At 40.4% G+C, this 20,997-nt stretch overlaps 1 protein-coding gene across 1 annotated transcript in view; it reads right to left on the reverse strand.

Annotated features, from left to right (window-relative positions):
• Positions 1-5,748: 5,748 nt before the first annotated feature.
• The window catches only part of SPATA7 (spermatogenesis associated 7), a gene marked incomplete at both ends in the record, with an annotated part of 45,022 nt that continues 29,773 nt past the window's right edge, over positions 5,749-20,997 (reverse strand). The window contains 7 exons of the mRNA XM_082318859.1: positions 5,749-6,240; positions 6,578-6,635; positions 8,044-8,121; positions 9,529-9,582; positions 10,560-10,630; positions 12,292-12,358; positions 13,453-13,931. Of these exons, the coding sequence (XP_082174985.1) occupies positions 5,749-6,240; positions 6,578-6,635; positions 8,044-8,121; positions 9,529-9,582; positions 10,560-10,630; positions 12,292-12,358; positions 13,453-13,931 (1,299 nt within the window). The remainder of the gene's footprint in view (positions 6,241-6,577; positions 6,636-8,043; positions 8,122-9,528; positions 9,583-10,559; positions 10,631-12,291; positions 12,359-13,452; positions 13,932-20,997) is intronic.

The raw sequence follows: 20,997 nt of genomic DNA on the forward strand, positions 1-20,997 counted from the left end.
TGGCATAACTGCAGAGAGCTCTGCACCTCGTGCTACAGATCACGCTGCCTGTCCTCTATGAAAATGGGACAGCATAGCTCTGCGGCCTGCCAGGCGGAGGCTGTGTTCGAGTTTCTCTCTCTCAAGTTTCATATGCCTCCCTACTCCATTTGTGTAGCCTTTACTTGCCCTTCTCAAGGTCTAACTTCATCCCCCCGATGCGGTAGGGCTGGAAGGACTGCAGGGCAGACTGTGTGTGCCGAAGCCTGTGAGCTACAGGAGCAGCGAGGGCGCAGCAGCAGCCCGTGCCCAGCGCGGATGGGTGTTGGGCGCCTCCGGCATTCCTCCAGCCTGAAACGTGGTGCTGGGTTGAGCGCCCACACCTATTGCGGGCCAGTCTCACAGTTTAAAAGATGAATGCAAATGTAACTTTTGTGTGGTGCCACCTGGGTGTCAGGCACACCTCCTGCTCTTTGCTGTCTGCTGAAATTAGCTCAGTGGGTGAGCTAAAAGGATCAGTCCCTCTAGGAGGCCTGAAGAGAGAGAGCCCAGCTGCTCTGGAGGCTCTCTACAGAGAACAGAAAGTCCCGTGCACAGTAGACACTGCATTCTTAGTTTGGGTTCCCTTCACTTGAATTAACTCTTCTTGTTGCTACTCATGGACTGCCTGACATCCTGGAGCCCTCCTGAGGTTGCCTTTAAGGTGGCTGAGATGGAGATGAGCTACAGGTGCTCTGCAGCTCAACTGATGATTTGTCATGCCAGTGATAACTGCTGATTCTTCTTTCCCTTCCCAGCGATGCTTTATCCCTGCGACATGCTCAGCTTCCGCTGGCCCACGACCCGCAACAGGCTTTGAAACTGGATCCCTTGACTGGTTGTGACCCACGCTGGTGCAACGGCTGGTGTGGCAGATTAATTTACCACTCACCTGTTTGCGTATCACTTGCTTTGCTACTTGGAATAGAAAGTGAAGATGGTTGTTTCTGAATGAAGCGGATTTCCCTATTGATACAGGGAACAGGAAGACTGGACTGCTTGTGAGTATCTGGTTCGGTTGCTTCGGAGAGTGAGAAACTGTTTTTATTAAAATCACTGGTTGCTGTTCTGTTCCTTGTCATCTGTGTACACACCAGGTGTCAGCTCCTGGGAACAGCAGGTTAAGTGCCTGGGAAGTGCCAGAGGGAGAGGTTTGGTGGCTCTGGAGACATCACGCAGCTGCAGGGCCCTGCACTTGCTTATCAGCATATGCTCCTGCCTTGGGTGGTCAAAAACTGAAGTGGGGTGCTGGAGTTTCCTATAGCTCCCTAAAGTACACCCTGAGTTACAATTTTGTGTTTTTTCCCTTTGTCATTAATTTTTAGGTCTCAAATACTCAAATACAAGTGCTAAGACACAGAGGTGGAAAAATGAGGGAGCTCTAAAACATGTTTGAAGACAAGTTAACAAGTGGCATCTAAATTTCTACTCTGCACCCGTGTTCTACCTGATAACAGGTCTCACCATTTTTTCAAAGATGGAATAAATAACAATTTCCCTTTCCTCTTTCCTTTCTTCCTACATACCCTTTAACATTCGTTTTCCATTGCTCTTTCTCCGTCCCCCCGGCTGTGGCCTGGGACCGCTGCTGCCCTGCCCTGGTGCTCAGGCAGAGGAACAGCAGCAGTGCCCTGAAGGGTGCTGGGGGCGTCTCGTTGGTTAGAAGCTGTGCTGCCGCTGCACTGAAACAGCCTGCATTAGGTGCTACGAACGAAACTCCTGGACCTAATTTTTATTTATGCTGATGCTCCAGTACTCTTGTTCATACTCCTTGCACGGATCATTCAAGAGGAAAATGTAGCCCTTCTTTCCCCACTGCCTGATGGAGCCATTTGTACTTGAATTATGAAATGTTATCATCAGTTGAGCTGCATCATTCTACAACTACTGTTGCACAGCTATAAATGATGTAAAAATGTACAGAAATGCAGAGAAAAAGGACCCCAGAGTCATTCTGCAGCTAAGCCTAAATGAAAAATGTGTAGGTGTCTTAGACACGGGGTCGATCAGGGATAAAATGAGAGCTTGGGTTTTGCTTGCAGGTTTTTGTTTTCTGGTCAGCCCTAAGACATCTAAGCACCTTTTTCTTTCATCGCATTAATCTTTACTTCAAATGACCAAAAGCCCCACTTTGCTTTGTAAATAAACAGAATCCTACCTTTGAAAACAAGAGCAGTGATGACAAAACTGTAGGCTTTAAAGATAAGAGACCGGTTTGTTAGAGAGTGAAGTAACAATAGCGAGATTTTGTCCAGTTGAAGTAAACATTGATGCCGTTATGCGTGTGCTCATCGCCCACATAAATCTGGGCAGAAGTAAGTCTTTACATTGCAGATCACAGCTGCCGGCTGCTCCTAAGCGTGTTACTTCTGAAGCATTCAGATTTGCAATGGTGCCATGACTACCTTGTTCTGCTATTGCTTGTGCCAAGAACTGCGTGTATCACCAAGTAAAAGGTGATGAGACAAAAAAAAAAAAAAAACCTCAGAAAAAAAAATAAAGCATGCAGTATTGATTAACTTTATCAGTGATGTGGGTCAGGCTTGCATATCAAGCTGTATAAACAACTTACTTATGTTTGAAGCACCACCTTAAAGTAAATGTGAATAAAAGGGAGAAAGTTTTAAGCCCTGGATAGCCTGAATTTGCTTTTGGATCTGTAGATGATAAACAAATTGATTTTTATACAGATAACATTTACCTAGAATGTTTTTTCCCCACTATCTGGTGGGAGTCGCTGTACAATGAGAAACCAGTTCCTTGGACTGGGCTGACTGCTCCAGCTGCTACGACACTGGAGTGCGCGATCTGCGGGTTCTTCACCAGAGATTTCACTCTGGATCCAAGAAATGTTCACAGTTATGGTTTAGGTAGACAGATGCTTTCTTTGTGAAAGGTCTGTTTTAATGAATTTATTTACTCTTTTAAGTTCTTTCTACCCAGAAAAAAAATGTCATTGATGTTCAGACTGCTCATTGCCAGGATATATGGTCAAGGAACTGGTTTTGTTTATTTTTGTTCTGCTCACACTGCAGGAAATGAGTGTGTCATTATTTGCACCTTTCTGTGAGGTGATGTCATGGCCGCTTTCACTGCCGTGGTGTTCAGTTTTTTCCATTATTTGTGGAATTTAAATGTGAAATTCTTACTAATCTTTAATCAAACTCATGTTGACCACAAGCCAAAGTTTGCTGAGTGATCTTTTTTGATGTGTGAGTTATACAGCGTAGTGAGAGGCGGGGAAAAAAACCTGAATTCCAGTATTGACCAAGATTGGAGAACTCAGAAGGGAGGCCCCAAGAGTGGGTGAACTCCTGGCTGAGGAGCAAAGAGACTTTATACTTGGATATGTCTAACCAGTTTTCTAACCAGTCTCTCTGTTAAAATTGTTCACACAGTAGAAGCAGTAGTTCCCTAGGTGCATCCTGCCCTTCAGCTGTGGGGTAAGGAATAGAGAGGGAGTTTCCTTGGGGATGGGAGAAGGGCTTTGATCACTTGGGATCGAGCCCAAACCACCCCTGCGCTGTACTGACTCAGCCCTGTGGCTGTGTCTTTTCAACAAGACAAGCTCTGCTGGAGGGATGCAAAATCCTCGCGTTACCTTACCTACTGTTCAGTGAGCCAGAGCACTCAAGCTGCCGGCCAGACTTACAAGCCAGCCAGCTGAGCGCGGCAGATGAAAGGCTAGCGCCCATCTGCACAGCCGCATGTACGTGGCTAAAATAAACCCTAGCCTGCTGTCATTGTCAACAAGTGTAATTTATTACTGTGGCCAAGGCAGCCAGGAAAGTGCCTTTTGCTTTTTTTGGGGAATTATGTTCTGCGCTGCCATGCTGACGACTGTGCCAGAAATGTTGCCTTTCTTTGATTGGCTTTCTCTGGGGTTTTTTTGAGATTTCTCCCCCCTGCTCCCCCAAAGTTCTCACAAGCGAAGCTGTGGTCTATGCCTCTTGGAGCTACTTATAGCTGCAATTGGTCATCTAGCTTACAGAATCAATAGTCTTTGGTAGACACTCATGAGCCACAGGGGAGGGAGGTGGTAGCAGTTGTACGTATGAACTGTAACCACTCGGGTTTGTCCTTGAAGGAAGCAGATAAAGACCAACGCTAAGAGGTATTTGGGGACAGGCTTTATCCGGTTCCTAAGGCTTCTTGTAATTCCTCACCTACAGCAAGACAACGTAACTTCCCCACGTTTCCTCAGAACCTGGTGAGCTCATCCCACAGTAACGCGAATGCCAGGTAATAGCTGTACTCTGGTTAGACAAAGAAATTTGGGCTGATTTTGTGCAATGCGTGCGCTAACTTCAATTTAAACTTCAATCATAACATAGACCACCTCTTCTCCATTTGCTGTACAAGATGCCTGACGTGTCTTCTACTAGACAGTCCTACTAATGAATCAGTACCCAGCTCAATCTTTTTTCAAAACCAAAGCTTGATGCAGAATGCTATGCCAAGGTTGTCATTAATGCACGAAATCGAACCATTTATTTTTGTGTTGTGCAGCTTGAAAATTGTTGCAGTCTTCACTTTCCACAAATATCAGCTGAATCACGGACAACTAGGATTAAACAGCTCAAGAGCTGCCATATGCAGTAGCTAGAGATAATGTCCTTTTCAGGTGAGAAAGCTGGCGGGTTAGGGAAAGACGGAGAGCAGCTAATACTCCAAAATGGCTCCTTGTACCTGTTGGTACAAGGAATAAGACAATTATGTTCACGGTCAGACCAACCAGTGGAGGAAACCTAAGCCTTGCAACTTAGCGTAAGAAGGCCTGTGTACAAAGGGAAGAACTTTCTTATTGACAGAAACCTACTGGTAAGACAAGCGAGTGGGGGAGGCAACAACAAAGCCAAGACTCATGCTGGCCTCCCTAGCAGAAAGCTTTCTAATCTATATTTGAAATGTGATTGATGCTGGCTGGCTGCCAGGGGTACCGCCTAACAGTGGAGGGCAGGAATCTCTTGAGCACCTCAGCCATGCGAAGGGGACTCTGGCAGCACCACTGACTATAGTACAGACTGGAACTGTGAGACGCCAACACATCGCTCAGCTGGGGCAGTACAATGAAGGAATGATCGTCCACCAGCACCAAAAGAAATTCTTATGTTCGGAAAGTTGCCTGTCCACACTCATTCCTTATTTCACCCCAGGTAACGCAAGGAGGAGGTATGTTTCTTATGTTTTACAGTTACTGTAATAGGAAAAAAGTTGATTATAAGAACTTTGTGCCTCAATGAGATTTAACACCAAACAATGCCCTCTTCCAGGATGGACAAACAGTTTCATCTCTGCTCTGTAGGTATGTAGTATACCATGTTTTGATGTGGATAAGCTGAATTCTTGCAGACTACAAAATCTTGGATCTTTATAGCAGGACTGCAACTGCACTAGCAATGAATTTATTTATTATAAATAAAAAACAATAAATATTTCATAACTTAGAGCTTTCTAAAAATACACATCTAATTTTAATAATCTCAAAAGTTAGTTCTGAGTTATATAATTATAGACAAAATATACAAAATTTTTTGTATAACTGACACTTTACCCTTTAGAGTCTACATTAATTAATGCCCAGTTAACAATATCCTGCTAGAGAGATTTTAGCAGTATTTAAACAGAAATAAACTGAAAATAAACCAAATAACTTACGACTGTTTAACAAATGGCAGTTCTCCACAGAACTAGCCCTATCCCTATTCAACAGCTAAGTTTTGGCTACTATTATGAATAGTCATGTGAGATTTGAAGGGCCTCTGCAAAGCTTTCCTCAAGATCATCAAGTTCCTTGCTGGCTTCCAAATCACTGTCACAAGTAATCAAGTTTAAAGTTGCCTCACATGGGGGTGAAGTGTCTGAGTCGTCTTCAAATTTCACACAAGAATCAGACTCTGGCCCAGCATCCATTATTTCAGCGACATCTTCCGAAAAGTCATCCTTGCTCTGGGTCTCCTTTGAACTTTCCCTGCATACTGGTGATTCACATTTGTTTGGTTCCTTTAAGGATAAGTCCATGGCCCTAAAGAATTCGTCACTTTTTGTAGCTTTTCTTTGTCTCTGACTTTTACCGGTAAACTCAAGGTCTTCCATTGCATCAAACTCTTGCAGATCCAGCGAGTCCAAGGCTTCCCAGCTTGCGTGGATTTGCTCCGCGCCGCTGCCCGGGCTGCAGCCGAGGTCTGCTTTCAGAACATCCAACAAGCGGCGCATTTTGTTCTAGGGGGTGAAGAAGAAAGGGGTGACGCTTCTCCAGCCCCACAGCTCCTATCTGCCCAGAACCCAGGCCTTAATTCTGACACAAGGAAAGGGAGGCTGCTTGCAATCAAGTGACTAAATTAGACAGCAAGCGTCACCAAACTGAGGTGACTACTGTCCCTTTTTTGTGCCTGCGACACCTGATCTACCGTGATCCATGAGTCTGCAAATCCCATTTCTGGAGAGGGATGCTCCCCACTGAGCATTCTGCTCGCCTTTACCCACAAATACACCAGTGCATTTCCACATCACTGAAGTCATATGCAGAGAGGGAGAATATTATAGGGGCAGCACCTACCTCATCCAAACGGTTCTTATTTTCTTGTATATGACACTCGAACAGTTGTTCCAGAACTCTACAAATGAACAATTAAATGATTTCACAGGAAGAAAACCAACTTTTAACAGATCTACATACATTAATGACCTTAGTTTTTTTCTTTTCATTTCTTAGCTGAACGGGACCACTAAGACTGTTTCAATTAGGCTCTGACACAAAGAGGGCTACCTGGCGTCGGTATCCCACCGGACAGGGGCTCAGCAGGCAGACCCAGCTTTGGGCAGCGGAGGGTAACCATGGGGCGATTTGTAGCACAGCTCTGGGTGTGTTTGGCCTGTTGAGTCTATGCGGGGGAAGAAACCACAATCCAGTGGTGGTTCTGCTGGCACACTCAAGTATCCAAAATCTCTCAGGTGCACCATAGTGGCTGATATACACAAGTATAAAGAAAGGGAAGGAATAAAATCCAGCTTCAGAAAAAAAATCCAGACAAACCTCCGCAGTCCATTGCTTAAGCAGGATGAGAAAACATTTCAGCACAGAGGAAGTGTTCTGTGACAGCTAAGGTAAAGAGTCACTGGAACAAATTTCCAGAAGGTCAAGCGAATTTAATCTAGCTTACATGAGAAATTATCAAAAAAAAAGAAGTTAGTGCAAGAAGGGTGTTAAGGGAAGACAACATTACTGTAAAAAAGAACCAGAGGGAGACTGCTCTTGAAATTTCTCAAAGATTAATTTTTTGATTTAGTGTATTTAACATTATTACTGATAGCCTTGACATGAGGAAAAAAAATGAGAGTGCACAGAGTTGCAAAACAGCTGGGAACATTATCAATCCATAGGAAGATCAGAATATTATGCTGAAATTAGACTGCCTTGAAAATGGAATTACAAAAATGGGTTAAAATTCCAAGAGTTCTTTAACAGAACTGAGAGTTCTGTAACAGAAAGAACTGGTTTGGAAAAGAATTTGGGAGTACTACTTAAAAACATGTATTGTATCACAACTTATTGTTTAATTATTGAAAAAAATTCCGATTTAGCAGCTGGTGAACCCTTATCTGAAACAGTATGTAATCCTGACAACCCATGTTGAAGACTGAATTCATATTGGAACAGGGACAAGACAGAAGGGAGATGGAGGATCTGTTGTGTGAGAGATCAGTAACTTGGTTTATTTAGCAAAACAGATGTTGCAGAGTAAAAGGATTTCTTCTTAGCATTACTCCCCCTAAGGTTCCAGGTCAGTTTCTAACAGGCTTTACCTCATGATTGCGGATCAAAGTATATGACCCACAGGTCTTTCCTAGTTCCCCTTTCTTACATAAAGCAAAAAAGAAAAGGAAACAAAACAAAAGCAAGGGGTAACTTTGTACCTATATTCTTAAAGGTAAAGAAATGATTACTAAACACTACTTCCCCTTCTTACAGAGTCCATGTGTTTCTGACACAGCATTACAAATTTGAAAACAACCGTAACCTACCTGTTAGAAAATAGCCCAAGGCTAAGAATTTCATTTGTTACATCTTCAATAAAAGCTAAATATAAAAGCTCTTCTTCTCTGCAGGGAGAATAGAAAACCCAACGTTAAATGTTTTAAAATAGAGACACATATTACACAATGCAGTAGGTCCAATCATCTTTATGGGAAATGCCATTAGGATGATTGCATAGTTCTTGGTACCAGCTGCTATGTTTCAAAAGGGTAATTCTATCAGGACAAACTAAGCCTTTCATTCAATTTGAATAATAATATAAAATCCTGTGTAAAATATCAGACTGTTAGAAAGGTCACTATGGTGCTTCGTGTTTATGCTAACTTTCTGTTGTGGTATAAATTAGCACAGAGATCCCGAGTGAGGAAACCAGCAAATCTTGGAAAGTGTTCAGAACCTGTTTCGCACTCAAGAAGAAAGGGGCGCTAACTGGGAAGAAAGTGTAAAATTGCAGTCTGATGCTCTGAGTAAAGGCTTCCAAAGGAGCTCCTAGAGAATCTGACTGCAGCTGAAAATCGGTAGTCATCAGTGGAAGTTCAGAAAAACCTAAGTGCTTATTTGACAGCCTCCATTCCTTTCAAACAACAACTCTTTGATGTACAAAATCCTTGTTAGTGTGAGATGTGGCTTTCACCTCTTTGATCAAATTTCTCTCTATTTTAATACCTCTTAAAGCCTTGTTGATGCCAATTGCTCTAAATGGGAGACTCTCCAAAAGTTTGGAGTTCTGTTTGGAAAACCACAAGAAAGAAAATCCCCAAAGAAAAGATTTCAGTGCTGTTTCTCTTTCATAGCATCTTTGTAAATATCCCAAAGTATCCAATCAAGCTCTATCGAATCATCCTCCAGTCTTAATAAACAGAAAATAAAAAATGAGATACATCTTGCATGACTTTCATGATGCAAAATTTGTCATCCAGCCTGGAGAATGTAATTTTGGTTCCCTTTATAGTCAAGAAAGAGATCTATAGCTGATTTTTGATATTTATATTACGCCCTTAAAGTTAGGCAAGAACAAGCCTGTTCTAAAGCACAAAGAATTAAATGACTTTCCCAAGGTCACATGATAAAGCATTCTCAGGGTTTCTGAATATAACTCAAACCTCTTCTAATTCTCATCAAATTTCAGAGCAGAAATGTGTAAGAATGCCCTTCAACTTGATATTTTATTTTGCCAACATTTGCTTCAGAGATTAGAGACCAAAAAAGAACGGGAAATGTTTAAAGTACAGCCACTGGACAAGAAGAGAGGTCTATCTTTCTTCTGAAGTTATAATGAATTTTCTTCATTTTTAGATTCACATGGAAATTTTTAAGTATTATATAACAATTCATAGTCATGTCAATTCTACTGTAAATTGTGAACAACAGTTTACTCTGAGTCCTCATTTACTGTTTCAAGTTCGTCAGTTTTGAGGAAGTTTCTAGTCTAATGTCGCAAACTAGCAGAAAAATGGTTTAAGCATACTTACTCAGACTCAATAGTCCTCCTTGCTGAAGACTGCTGAGAATACAGCGATGTCTCTCTAATCAGAAAACCAGAGGGTAAGAAAGAGAGCAACATGCTAAAACTCTTTGTATTACCTTGCATCTTACTTTCTTCTAGAGCCATCCTGTGCCATTATCCCATTTCCTCTTGGAAAAAAAGACCACCAGAACACCCCCAAACCCTGCTCCAGTAGCAAAATCCACTGCTTACATTGAAGCCTGAAAGCCTATGGTTCAACAGTATTATAACACCTCACTAGATGCAGTGCTCTAATACCTCAGAAGACCTCTGTGTTGCTTCAGATGCTATACAGACCTCCGCTATCCGTAAGAGTGCTTTTTTCACTCAGAGTACAATTTTTTCCCTCAGGTAAAAATGCCTTTGTATGAAAAGGCCAGAGAGCAAATCAGCAAGTCATGAATGATACTTAGGTCAGCAATGAGGAGAATCAGCTGGGAGCCCTTGGGTTCTGGCCTGATTTCCAACACTGTTCATGTATTGGAGACAATATTCTGAATCTCAGTGTTACATTTTCAGAAAAAGATGTGGGAAATGCCTCTGGTCTGCAATTCTTGCAGATCATAGATTCAAAAGGCCGGATGTCTGGAGACCCTTTTTCCTGAAAGGAAATACCAACTGGAATACCAATCCACTATTTAGTTGTAGTACTGTGTAAGAAATACATAGTCTATAAGCTCAGATGTATGCTCGGATGTACAAAACTAACAAACAGCTGTATTAACATGTCACCGCTCTCACTCCTGACAAAAATACTCATATATTTCAGAGCTTGCTTTCTTCCTTAATTGGCTTCCCAGTGGAACTTTATCGTAAGAAAATAATGAATTTTGAAGTTGGGAAAGGCCATTGATCTAAAAAACCCAACCAAACAAAAGTCCTGTGAGAAGAGACTTATAAAGAGAAATGGTAGCGAAGGCTTATGGCCTAAGGAGCAGCTGTATAGAAAGCAAGGAGAAATGCTTCAACTGTTCCTTCCTGCTGTAAATCAGGTACCTTAGGAAGGAGTACGGAAAAGCAGCTATTCCTTTCTCAGGCTCATCCACAGTATATCTTCTATCGTCAGCCTACAACACAGAGATAAAATCTGTATTATCAGTGCAAATACACAGCATATTTTACCATTAAAATGAACGTAATAACTATCTGTGACTAAGCAGCCCTACAATTTTTGTGTCTTTTCTGAGAAACTTTGGGTAAACTGAGACATGCGGCAGCAAAGGGTCATCAGCTTTGACATCCAAAATTTTAGTCAGGGGTAATAGGAGATGTGGAACATTTCTCCCCTGACAAGTATATCAAACACAAATTCTCTAAAAGCCAGAGGGGGTCGATGTCACCAACAGGAGTAATATTTGGCATGCAAAACCAGGAACCAGCACTCTAAATCACATCTCTTGGGCTGCTTGCACAAAACTGATGGAAAGTCAGTTGCTGACTACCTGCATTTTAAATGATAATACTCTGAAAGGGCCACTGTAAAGCTACATGACTTACTGCTGTCACTTTTACAACAGCCAAAGAAAAAGTCAGATATAACAGTTTTGAAATGAAATCAGAAGTTCTTCATGGAACTGGAGCGAAGCCTTCTGAATAATCATTTAGCCTTGTCTTAATGAGGTCAGCTGCAGATGCAGATCAGTTCAGGTGGTCTCTCTTCTATTTTTGGTAAAGCTATAAATACATATTCTCTCTCAGCCCTCTCCTCCAATGAATAAAGCATAATTATTTGACTTATTAAGCTAGAGACAGGAAGAGTCTGACCCTGTAGCCTTTATTCAGGAAGAAAGCCCACGGTTATTCAAGTACTCCTCTTACGTTTGACAGGGCTGTTTGTTTAAGGACTTGTCTATATAGCGGCTACAAGACAAAGCACCAAGTAGGAACCTAACTTCTGATCAAACTCTTCCATCCAAATATTAGTACAAATTAAGACAAAATAACTTCAGATTTGAAGTCTTAAGAAATATTTCAGGTCTTTTGCCTGCTTCCCTCTGCCTCCCAAAGACGCTGCTATTCCATTTCGTCTTTAAAATTTAGGAATCTTAAACCACCACACACTAAGGCAATTTCTGAAAGACCAAGTAATTGAAAAACTAAGTTCAACTGTCACAAACACTTAGCAATTCAAATCAAAATGATGGATGCAAACATTTCTGTGACTATGACAAAAAATACTAGGAGCTGGCAGAATCTGAAGTGGTGTGATTTTTCATTACAGCATTCCAGATACATTCAGCAAGACAGAAAGCAAACAGTATCAAGGAAAACTTCACCACCCACTGGTTTGGGTGCTTCCTCACAGGAAGAGCCTCCTTGATTCCAATTCTTCTGTTGAGGGCTTTCTGGAATATGTTATCCAATGTAAAAATGAAGAAAAAAAATCCTTGAAAAAGAGGTACCTTCTTCTGCTGAAAAATAATGTACTAATTATTTATGGCCTTAACAGATATTGAAATGATAGTGTGCACTTGTAAAAACTGTTGGAAAAAAAAAATAAAATTTTGTAATATCCTAAGATCTCTACACATGCCTTAATATTTTTTCTTATTGTTTCCACTCATTCTTCTGAAACTCTCTCTCCTCTACAGAACTAATTCATCTCACAACAATAAAGAAAATGAAACTTAAATCAGTTGTATATTGCTGTGTCAGAGATGAAGTATATACTCCAAAATGATGGTGAAGGGTGTGGTAAGAGTACCTGGATGACTAATAGATGTATTACCTTCAATGTGATCTTCTCCTGTTCAGTTGTAACTTTTCTCTCAGATGCTTTGTCTGCAGATGGAAAGCTACAAAATTTAGAGATGTATTAGATTTCCAAGGCTACTTGCAAAATATGCAGGATAAGAATACCAGCGCCACTGCAGAAATTTCCCATCAATCTGAACGGGAGCTAGTACTAAAATGTCTCAGACAGTTTAGAAAATTTTTGCCAGACTTCCATTCACATAATAAAACTAAGTTATAGTTCATTTTGAAGGATGACAAGAGTCATACATAGGTGATCCAAATCCATTATTTGGCTGTATATTTACAGGGGACAGCTAAATTATCCAAAATAATTGTTCAGAATTGAGTATGGAGACGATCCTATACATTAAAAGCGCACCAGGAAAATATATGTCCCACAGCCAGAAAATCAGTAGTTGCAATATGGAGCCAAAGCTATCATAATTCCAGCCTTATGAAATTCCTACTCTGTTCTAGGACAAAACCAGAGTTAGACATGCAGTCACTGAGGACACAAGAGAAGATTTATCTTTATGCGGTAGTATCAGTAAAAACCAAAACTAAATCAAAACTGTTTAATTTGCTAAGGAGTTCAATGCAAGAGAAAGACATTAATTTTGTGTAAAATATTTCATATAGGATACATCTGAAGGCATTTAAATTAAAATGATAAAAAGACAATGAAGAGCTGCATTCAAGAGTTATAGAAAAGGATCTTTGCATGATGTATTAATTAACAAATTGGAAAATATGAGACTAGGGGCAACAGTGGGGACCTACCTGCATGCTTATAGTGGTTAATTCTTTAGAAGACAGAAAGCACAACTATACACCAGAGAGAGCAAAGAAAAGAGAGGGGGAACAACTATCCCCAGCAGATGTGAGATCTCACAGTTTGGATTTAGTGGCACTTTGTATCCAATTTGTATAGGTGAAACCAGTTGCTCCAGAGAGACGGCAACAAAATACGCCAGTGAAAAACAAAATCACATTCTCTTCTAGCTTTTGCTAAGGCATATCTAGAATAATTTCAGAGTAATTATTTTGGTTTTATACAAATGTAAATGAGAATAAAACATGTTGCTTTTATGAAGATACTGTTATGATAACATTTAAATTCCACAGTTTCAAAACAAAGTTTTAATCTCCGTACCTGATCACATCAGTCTGCGTTTGAGCTTCCACATGCTGCTTGCAGTGATTTGTCCTTTTCCTTCGAGCAGGAGTGTAATACCTGTACTCTGACAGGAAAGATTTAGCATCTGATATTAAGGTGCGTGGAGTAAAAGGTTTTTGGCTATCAGTAAAGAATTCAGAGTGCCTGACTAGAAGATCCCCACTGCGTACTTTGGAGTTGCTTCCTTGATACCTCTGGGAATGACTACTGCTCACAAAACTATCAGTGGAGCAACTGCATGAAAGTCCAGAGCGTTTTCTTGGTGTACTTAATGTACTGACACTTGAGTTTGAGTTAGATGCGTTAGACGTATTCCGAGAATCTTTTTTGGCATGTTTTACTGGACTGGAGCGAACCAAGCCACACTGGCCGTAAGGAGACAGCGCTCTTGATAGGTACGGTGTCTGCCGAGCACAGGGGAAGAGACCGTCTTTGTCTTCGGCTTCCAAGAAACTCTAAAAAAAATGAAAACAAGATTTGATTGCTTTGCAAGTTACCAGCTTTGCTCAAGTTGGTACTCCCAGCTATTATTATTACCAACTTGGAGGTATTTTCCATGTAAAAACTTTCCATTTTTGTGAAATCAGTTTCAGAGCAGCCCCAGTGCTAGCAGATTTTAAAACCTAGTAATTGGAAATAAAAGAGTAATAAGAAAATGGTTTGCTTCAGTAGAAAAACATTGGTGTTTTGTTACAGAATATTGATGGCTACATCAAACCAAGAGTTGTAATCATTTTAGTCCAAAGGCTCAATACATTTTTAAAAGTCAAGGAATCTTTGCATTGAGGCAAATTATTTTATCTGGGTATGCTCTGTTCATACCACCTGGGCAAGGTAAGGTAGACATTATCCATAATAATCCTACTGGCTAGTTCATAGTTACGTATTCTCCTCAAGTGTGGAGTTGTTGCCTCTCTCTCCAAATCCTATTAGCTTCAAAGCATATCACACTTTGGCTATCTTTATAAGATGTATGTTCTGCAAGGGGCACCGCTCACTGATTCAACTTAGACCAACATCGAAAATACTGTAATGTGGTTTAAGACAGAATAAGAAAAGTATAACTAACTGTTTATTCCATGTGTGACCCTTTTCTTCCCGTAGGTGGGAGACACACATCTCTGGTAGGGCTGTACAAACACAGGATGTTACCTTGTGTAATGACATCCTGCTCCGTGAGAAATGTCCTGATTGCTAGGATAATACAACCATAATATCCTCCAGCAGGCACAGTCAACTTTCTATCCTGTTCTCCCTTGGGTTTCTCAACCCAGCAGGCACATAGGCAGCTATGAAACTTTCCCTCTAACGCTACAGAAAGCCAACGGTGCAAGCCGTCAGCTTACTACAGTTAAACAGGACAGATAACAACATGCTGAGTTTATGAATAGATATACTTGATTTCAGGCGATGGTAGAGAAATGGTATTACTGCTCCTGCTTCTTAACTGTTCAACACATTAGAGTTTAAAAATGTACTTCAATTCTCAGAAGCAAACTCATATTCAATGTCACTTTAAAAGGATACAGTTAAAAGGCTACTAGTTAGACAACAAACTAATAGAGACAAATCAGTAGTACATGGTGGTATGGCTAAGGGAAGATGTGGGCAGTGTCTGGTTCAGACTAAAATTATGGTCAGCTAACTCCTCACCAGAAGTCTATTTTCTATGCAGGTTGAAGTCCAGGTGTCAACTTTAGTTAGTAAAAACGCTTAACTGCAGTTTTCAGTAACCATCTATTTTGTATAGAATCTAGCCAAACAAATCTCATTGATGCGGAGGACACTCAAAACAAAATGGGAAACCTTACAGCAAAAGCTTACCTATGCATCTCTTCTTTTTCTCCTTGAGATCTGTAAGGTTATTTTAAAGTCTTGAGTAAGTTAAAAAGTTAGTGAAGTACTGCAGCAAATATTAAGAATAGTTAATAAGGAGGACACCAAGTACACCAGAGACTAGTGATGACCATGAACATAAATCTGTCCTATGGAAGGTGATAGGGAATCTTCCAACACATTTGAGTTTAGAAGGGCTCAGTCTTATCAGAAACATCATTTTAATGCCAGGAATAAGAAAACAGTTGATAACCTAAAATCAAAATTTGAAAACTAAGTCTGTCATTGAGAAAGGCTAAAGAATGAATGATTTGGAAAGACCACTCTATTTTTTCTGCTTTCGGGAAAAAAAAAAAAACAAAAAAAACAAAAAACAAACCAAAACTTAATGCTTAAAAATTCAACATCATTCCTGAAATGTATTATGACACTCTGGCAAAGACAAGTAAGACAGGAATAGAACTAAACCTAAGTGACACCTTAAGCTTTTTTCTTTTTTTATCAAATGAGAAAGAACAATTCAATAGAAATTTTATTTCTGTCAGAGAGAATTTTGAAAAATTTGCAACTTCAACGCATAAATACCTGGACAGGGTATGTGCACTCATAAACGTACTTTACAAAAGTCTGAAAAGCAAGACAGCTGTTGTATATTGTTTTCCTACCTAGGATACAGCCACCCACTGGATATTCTGTCAGCCAGGGAAAAGCATGCACAACATTTTGCAGTCCCCAAGGACAGCCAGATTGCAGAATTAGACAATTAAACCAGAAACCTAACAGCAAACAAAATTTTGTATAAATGAACTTATAAATGAACTCAAATCCAGTTGGCGGCTGGTCACAAGTGGTGTTCCCCAGGGCTCAGTGTTGGGGCCGGTCCTGTTCAATGTCTTCATTGATGATCTGGATGAGGGGATTGAGTGCACCCTCAGTAAGGTTGCAGATGGCACCAAGCTGGGTGGAAGTGTCGATCTGCTGGAGGGCAGGAAGGCCCTGCAGAGGGACCTGGACAGGCTGGATCGTTGGGCCGGGGCCAAGTGTATGAGATTCAACAAGGCTCAGTGCCGGGTCCTGCACTTGGGTCACAACAACCCCATGCAACGCTACAGGCTTGGGGAGGAGTGGCTGGAGAGCTGCCTGGTGGAAAAGGACCTGGGGGTGTTGGTCGACAGCCGCCTGAACATGAGCCAGCAGTGTGCCCAGGTGGCCAAGAGGGCCAATGGCATCCTGGCTTGTATCAGGAATAGTGTGGCCAGCAGGACCAGGGAGGTGATAGTGCCCCTGTACTCGGCCCTGGTGAGGCTGCACCTCGAGTACTGTGTTCCGTTTTGGGCCCCTCACTCCAAGAAAGACATCGAGGTGCTGGAGCGTGTCCAAAGAAGGGCAACAAAGGTGGTGAAGCATCCAGAGAACAAGTCTTATGAGGAGAGGCAGAGGGAGCTGGGGTTGTTTAGTCTGGAGAAGAGGAGGCTGAGGGGAGACCTTATCGCTCCCTACAACTACCTGAAAGGAGGCTGTAGCGAGGTGGGGGTCGGTCTCTTCTCCCAAGTAGCAAGTGATAGGACAAGAGGAAATGGCCTTCAAGTTGCGCCAGGGCAGGTTTAGGTTGGGTATTACGAAAAACTTCTTCACTGAAAGGGTGGTCAGGCATTGGAACAGGCTGCCCAGGGAAGTAGTTGAGTCTCCATCCCTGGAGGTATTTAAAAGAAGGGTAGACGTGGTGCTTGAGGACATGGTTTAGTGGTGGACTTGGCAGTGCTAGGTTAACAGTTGGACTCGATGATCTTAAGGGTCTTTTCCAACCTTAATGATTCTATAATTTCATCCACATGCCTAACTATTTCTGCAATTCAAGTTCTGTTAGACACAACTGTATGATGGAGAAGAGATGACTCACATTGTGTGTACTCAGACTACCTAGCAGCACAACTTCCAGAGACAGTACTTGCACCTAGGTTCTGCAACAGTGAGGGAGACAAGCTGAGGACAGCGTTATTCTGGAAAATCGCATTGCCGTACCATGCAATCAGTATAATAAAAGGCAAAATAACAGCTAAAATAAAACGACATCTGAGAAAACCCAATTCAAAACCAACAGCTAACAAACTCAAATTAATTCAGTTTTAACTAACTAGCCAGACTTTTAAAAATAATTATTTTACTTTCCTTACACTCAGGCAGTTCATATACCTCAACATCAACAGCAACTAAGTGCTGCAAGATTTAAGAGAATGTATACAAGTAGAGGTATTTCCTAAGAAGAAAATTAATTTTCCAAGGCCAATTAAGATTTTTAACAAACCTGAAGTTTAGGTTCAGATAGGCTAACACAGAGATTAACTTGATGTACCTCCACCATCTGAACAAAGAACAGGAAGGTAAGGAGAGATCTGTACCATCGGCCATAAAGCTCCGCAGTGAAAAAAGGGAGAAAGGGAAGTTGATTTCCATATGTGTTCTATTCATCTCTACTATGCTTCTATCAAACAAGCAAAAACTATTAAGTAGAAGCATTACATTACTGAAGTCACTGAAGGAATAGCTCCCTATAGAAAGCCTGAGAAAGAGTGGATCCAGTATAACTTAAAGCATATGCTGTGATATGCATTTATTTATGACATACAACCCCAACTGCCAGTTGAGAAGACTCACAGATTCACCCAGCAGCCCACCCCGATTTTATAATTAATCCATGTGGAAATTTTGAGATTCTAACACTGAAGCATGGATTCAGTGGATTTCCAGTGGTGCTTCATTGCCTGAGCACAAATAAACCTGGAGAAAATCCTCAAGAACACTTAACTTTTTGAAAATAATCAGATGATTAAGATGTGGATTGAAGGTTGGATCTGTGATTTTCCCCACCAGTAAGTGACAATGGCCTGAATGCCAACAAAAGCGACAAAATCAACTGTAAAAGAAAGTACCTGTGTGAATTCTGCAAGATAATCAATACTTCTTGTGAGACTTTTAAAGTCCCCTACTGGGGGAGGTAGGGAGGAGAAAAAAAACAAACAGCCAAACTTGGAAATCCTTATACATTTGTTGAAAATTCATGACACTGTAATTTACTAATATATAGTATAGGATAGCAACATTTTACTTGTAAACTAGTAATATATAGTATAGTATATTAACCTATGTAATGCATGTATAGCTTATAAATATACACAGATTTTCTATTCTATCATTCAAATCCAAAAAAAGGTGTTCTTAATGACCCTAAGCAATGACTCTTACTGTATAAATGCTGCATTTTCTCATAACACTGCTACTGTTATTGCTTTGAATCTACACTATTCCATTTTTTCCCTTTCAGAACTACTTAATATTTTAAATTAAAACTCAAGATGATGAATTTACATTTTGTGGCATGTAGTAAATGTTATTTAGACGAATGTTAAAAAATGCAGATAGTTTACCATCAATGTCACACATCACACCACTGTCATACCATATATTTCCTTCACAACAATTCCACACAACAATTCTCTCCATCAGTGAGACCTATCTGTGCTATTCCAGTACCCCAAAATGTCCATAGTTGCTGATGCCTAATGCAAAGAGGTTTTTTTCGTTAGCTGAGCCAAAATAAGCCCTTCTTGATGGTGTCTCATGTGAGGCAACTTTATTTTACTACTACAGCATAATTAAATGCTGAACTGCTAACATGCAGTAACAATGCCAAACAAACGCCTGTGTTAGCAAGCAGTATAATAAGGCTTACCAGCGTGATTGTTTGCATATAAAGTACTTGCAGTGGTAGCTCAGCACTATAGAGAACAGATAAGACTGGAAAGTTTCAGAATCCACCTATATAGATGTTTTGAAAAGCTAATTCCATACCCTTCAGTATGTATTATAAACAGCTTAATTTTTCTTGTATACTTTTTACTCTCGGTAATTAAAACAGTTCATTGAGCAGCAATATAAATCAAATTGTAGAAGCATTTGTGAACATATCATGACTGGTGCCCTGCAACATACAAAATAATAATAAAAAAAAAAGATAGTAAGTGATACTAGCCAATTATACAACTGTACTACATGAAAGCCACATGTTCTATTCCTTGGAAGCAGTTAAGCTGATCCTAAAACAAGACAAAGGTACAGAGTAAATGTGGCAATATCCTAAATTTAAGCGTTCCTTATTTATGAAGAAGCTTAGGGCAGTTCTTTTCTTCTCCTCAAACGTACCATAAGTAGAACAGACCACGTAGCTAAAGTAGTGACGAGATAGAACTGAAACCCAAGCCGTATTTGTGTCAGTCTTGAGATGTCCTTGTTCAACTACTGAGAAAGAAGAATGTCTTTTGAAGCCCTTATCCTGTGGTAAACCTTTCCTGCCCAAACAGGTAGGCAGTTCAGCCTTCGGATACACAAAGAAACAATATCAGGAACAAGGAACTATGTTGGTGACTTCAAAAATATTTTAGGGAATGTCAGAGAATGCTGTTTGTCTGCAATTTGTCACCAAGCTTTCAGAAAATTATTTGTATGCCTGTGTTAGTATAGGCAAGTTAACTGTAAGCAAGTATGTTCATTTTCTTCTCTAATTTCTATCTATAAAAACATCAGATGTTTAGCTGGAGGAAAAAAAAAAAGACAAAAACATGCAGGCAAATATGCAGTAACACACTGATTGAAAGGTAGTTAGCTCTGTTTTTCAGATACAATTAAAAAAAGAAATTATTCCATGGAAGTATCATAGGTTTGGACATTAGCACTATCAAGAACTGTAACTAAGGTAATCTGGAGTCAAGAATCTTGACACCTATCCTGCTTACCAATATACGTTCCTATTCTATTGATTCAACCAACTGTAATTTGTTTTGCAAGACACAAATTTACTCAATGATACATTTCAGCAATAACAACCCCCTTAGAAAGGTTTAATAAATTACATATTTATGCTTCAGTTTTGTTAGTCACAAAACTGGGGTAAATGCAATATTACTTGCAGCAAGCTTGTATAGAGAGGACCCCTGAATCTTCACAGACTCTGTGGAAGAGAAAATTCAATAAAAATAGATGAAAGCATACCGCTGTCATCTGATGGGCAAGAGAAGTGGCACAGAGAAAGAATCCCGATTTCTCTCTAAGTTACTTTTACTTTCTAAAAGAAGTTTAGTTTCTCAACTCAAAAGCCACTGAGGCATCAGCTGCCTTATTAAAAAACCAACCTTTGAAAAGAAAGCTCGTTAAATCTATTTTCACATAAATGGTCCAAAGGCACCTCTCACTAAGGTCACTGAAGTTACAACAAGATGAATTTCAAGTCTTGAAATTAACTTGTTCTTGTACGAAAAGGCTTTCCAATAGAATAGTTCATCTACTATCATAAAATGAGATCAGAGAGACACTTTATGAACAGCACTGTCAAGATCCAGAAGCCGCAATTTTGTAGTAAATGAGCGTCCGAATCTTTTAACTTGAGACAGCTCCATTTATAAGCCACTTTAATATTGCTGTAAGTGGGCTGAGCGCCTGCTCTCCGCTGCCTGGAGAGAGCCAAGGTCTCCTGGAGTAGGCAACAAGCTGCCTTTACAGTTGCTGCTCTCATAACCCCCTTGCATGTCATCTGTTCGTTTCACTACACACTTCCATAATTAGTTAAGAATTGAGAAAGGCAAGAGACAAAATTCACACAAATATGTAAACAAATAAGACCTCTATGAATAG

This window comes from Platalea leucorodia (genome assembly GCF_965183815.1).
Source record: "Platalea leucorodia genome assembly, chromosome: 7".
Classification (NCBI taxonomy): Eukaryota; Metazoa; Chordata; class Aves; order Pelecaniformes; family Threskiornithidae; genus Platalea; species Platalea leucorodia.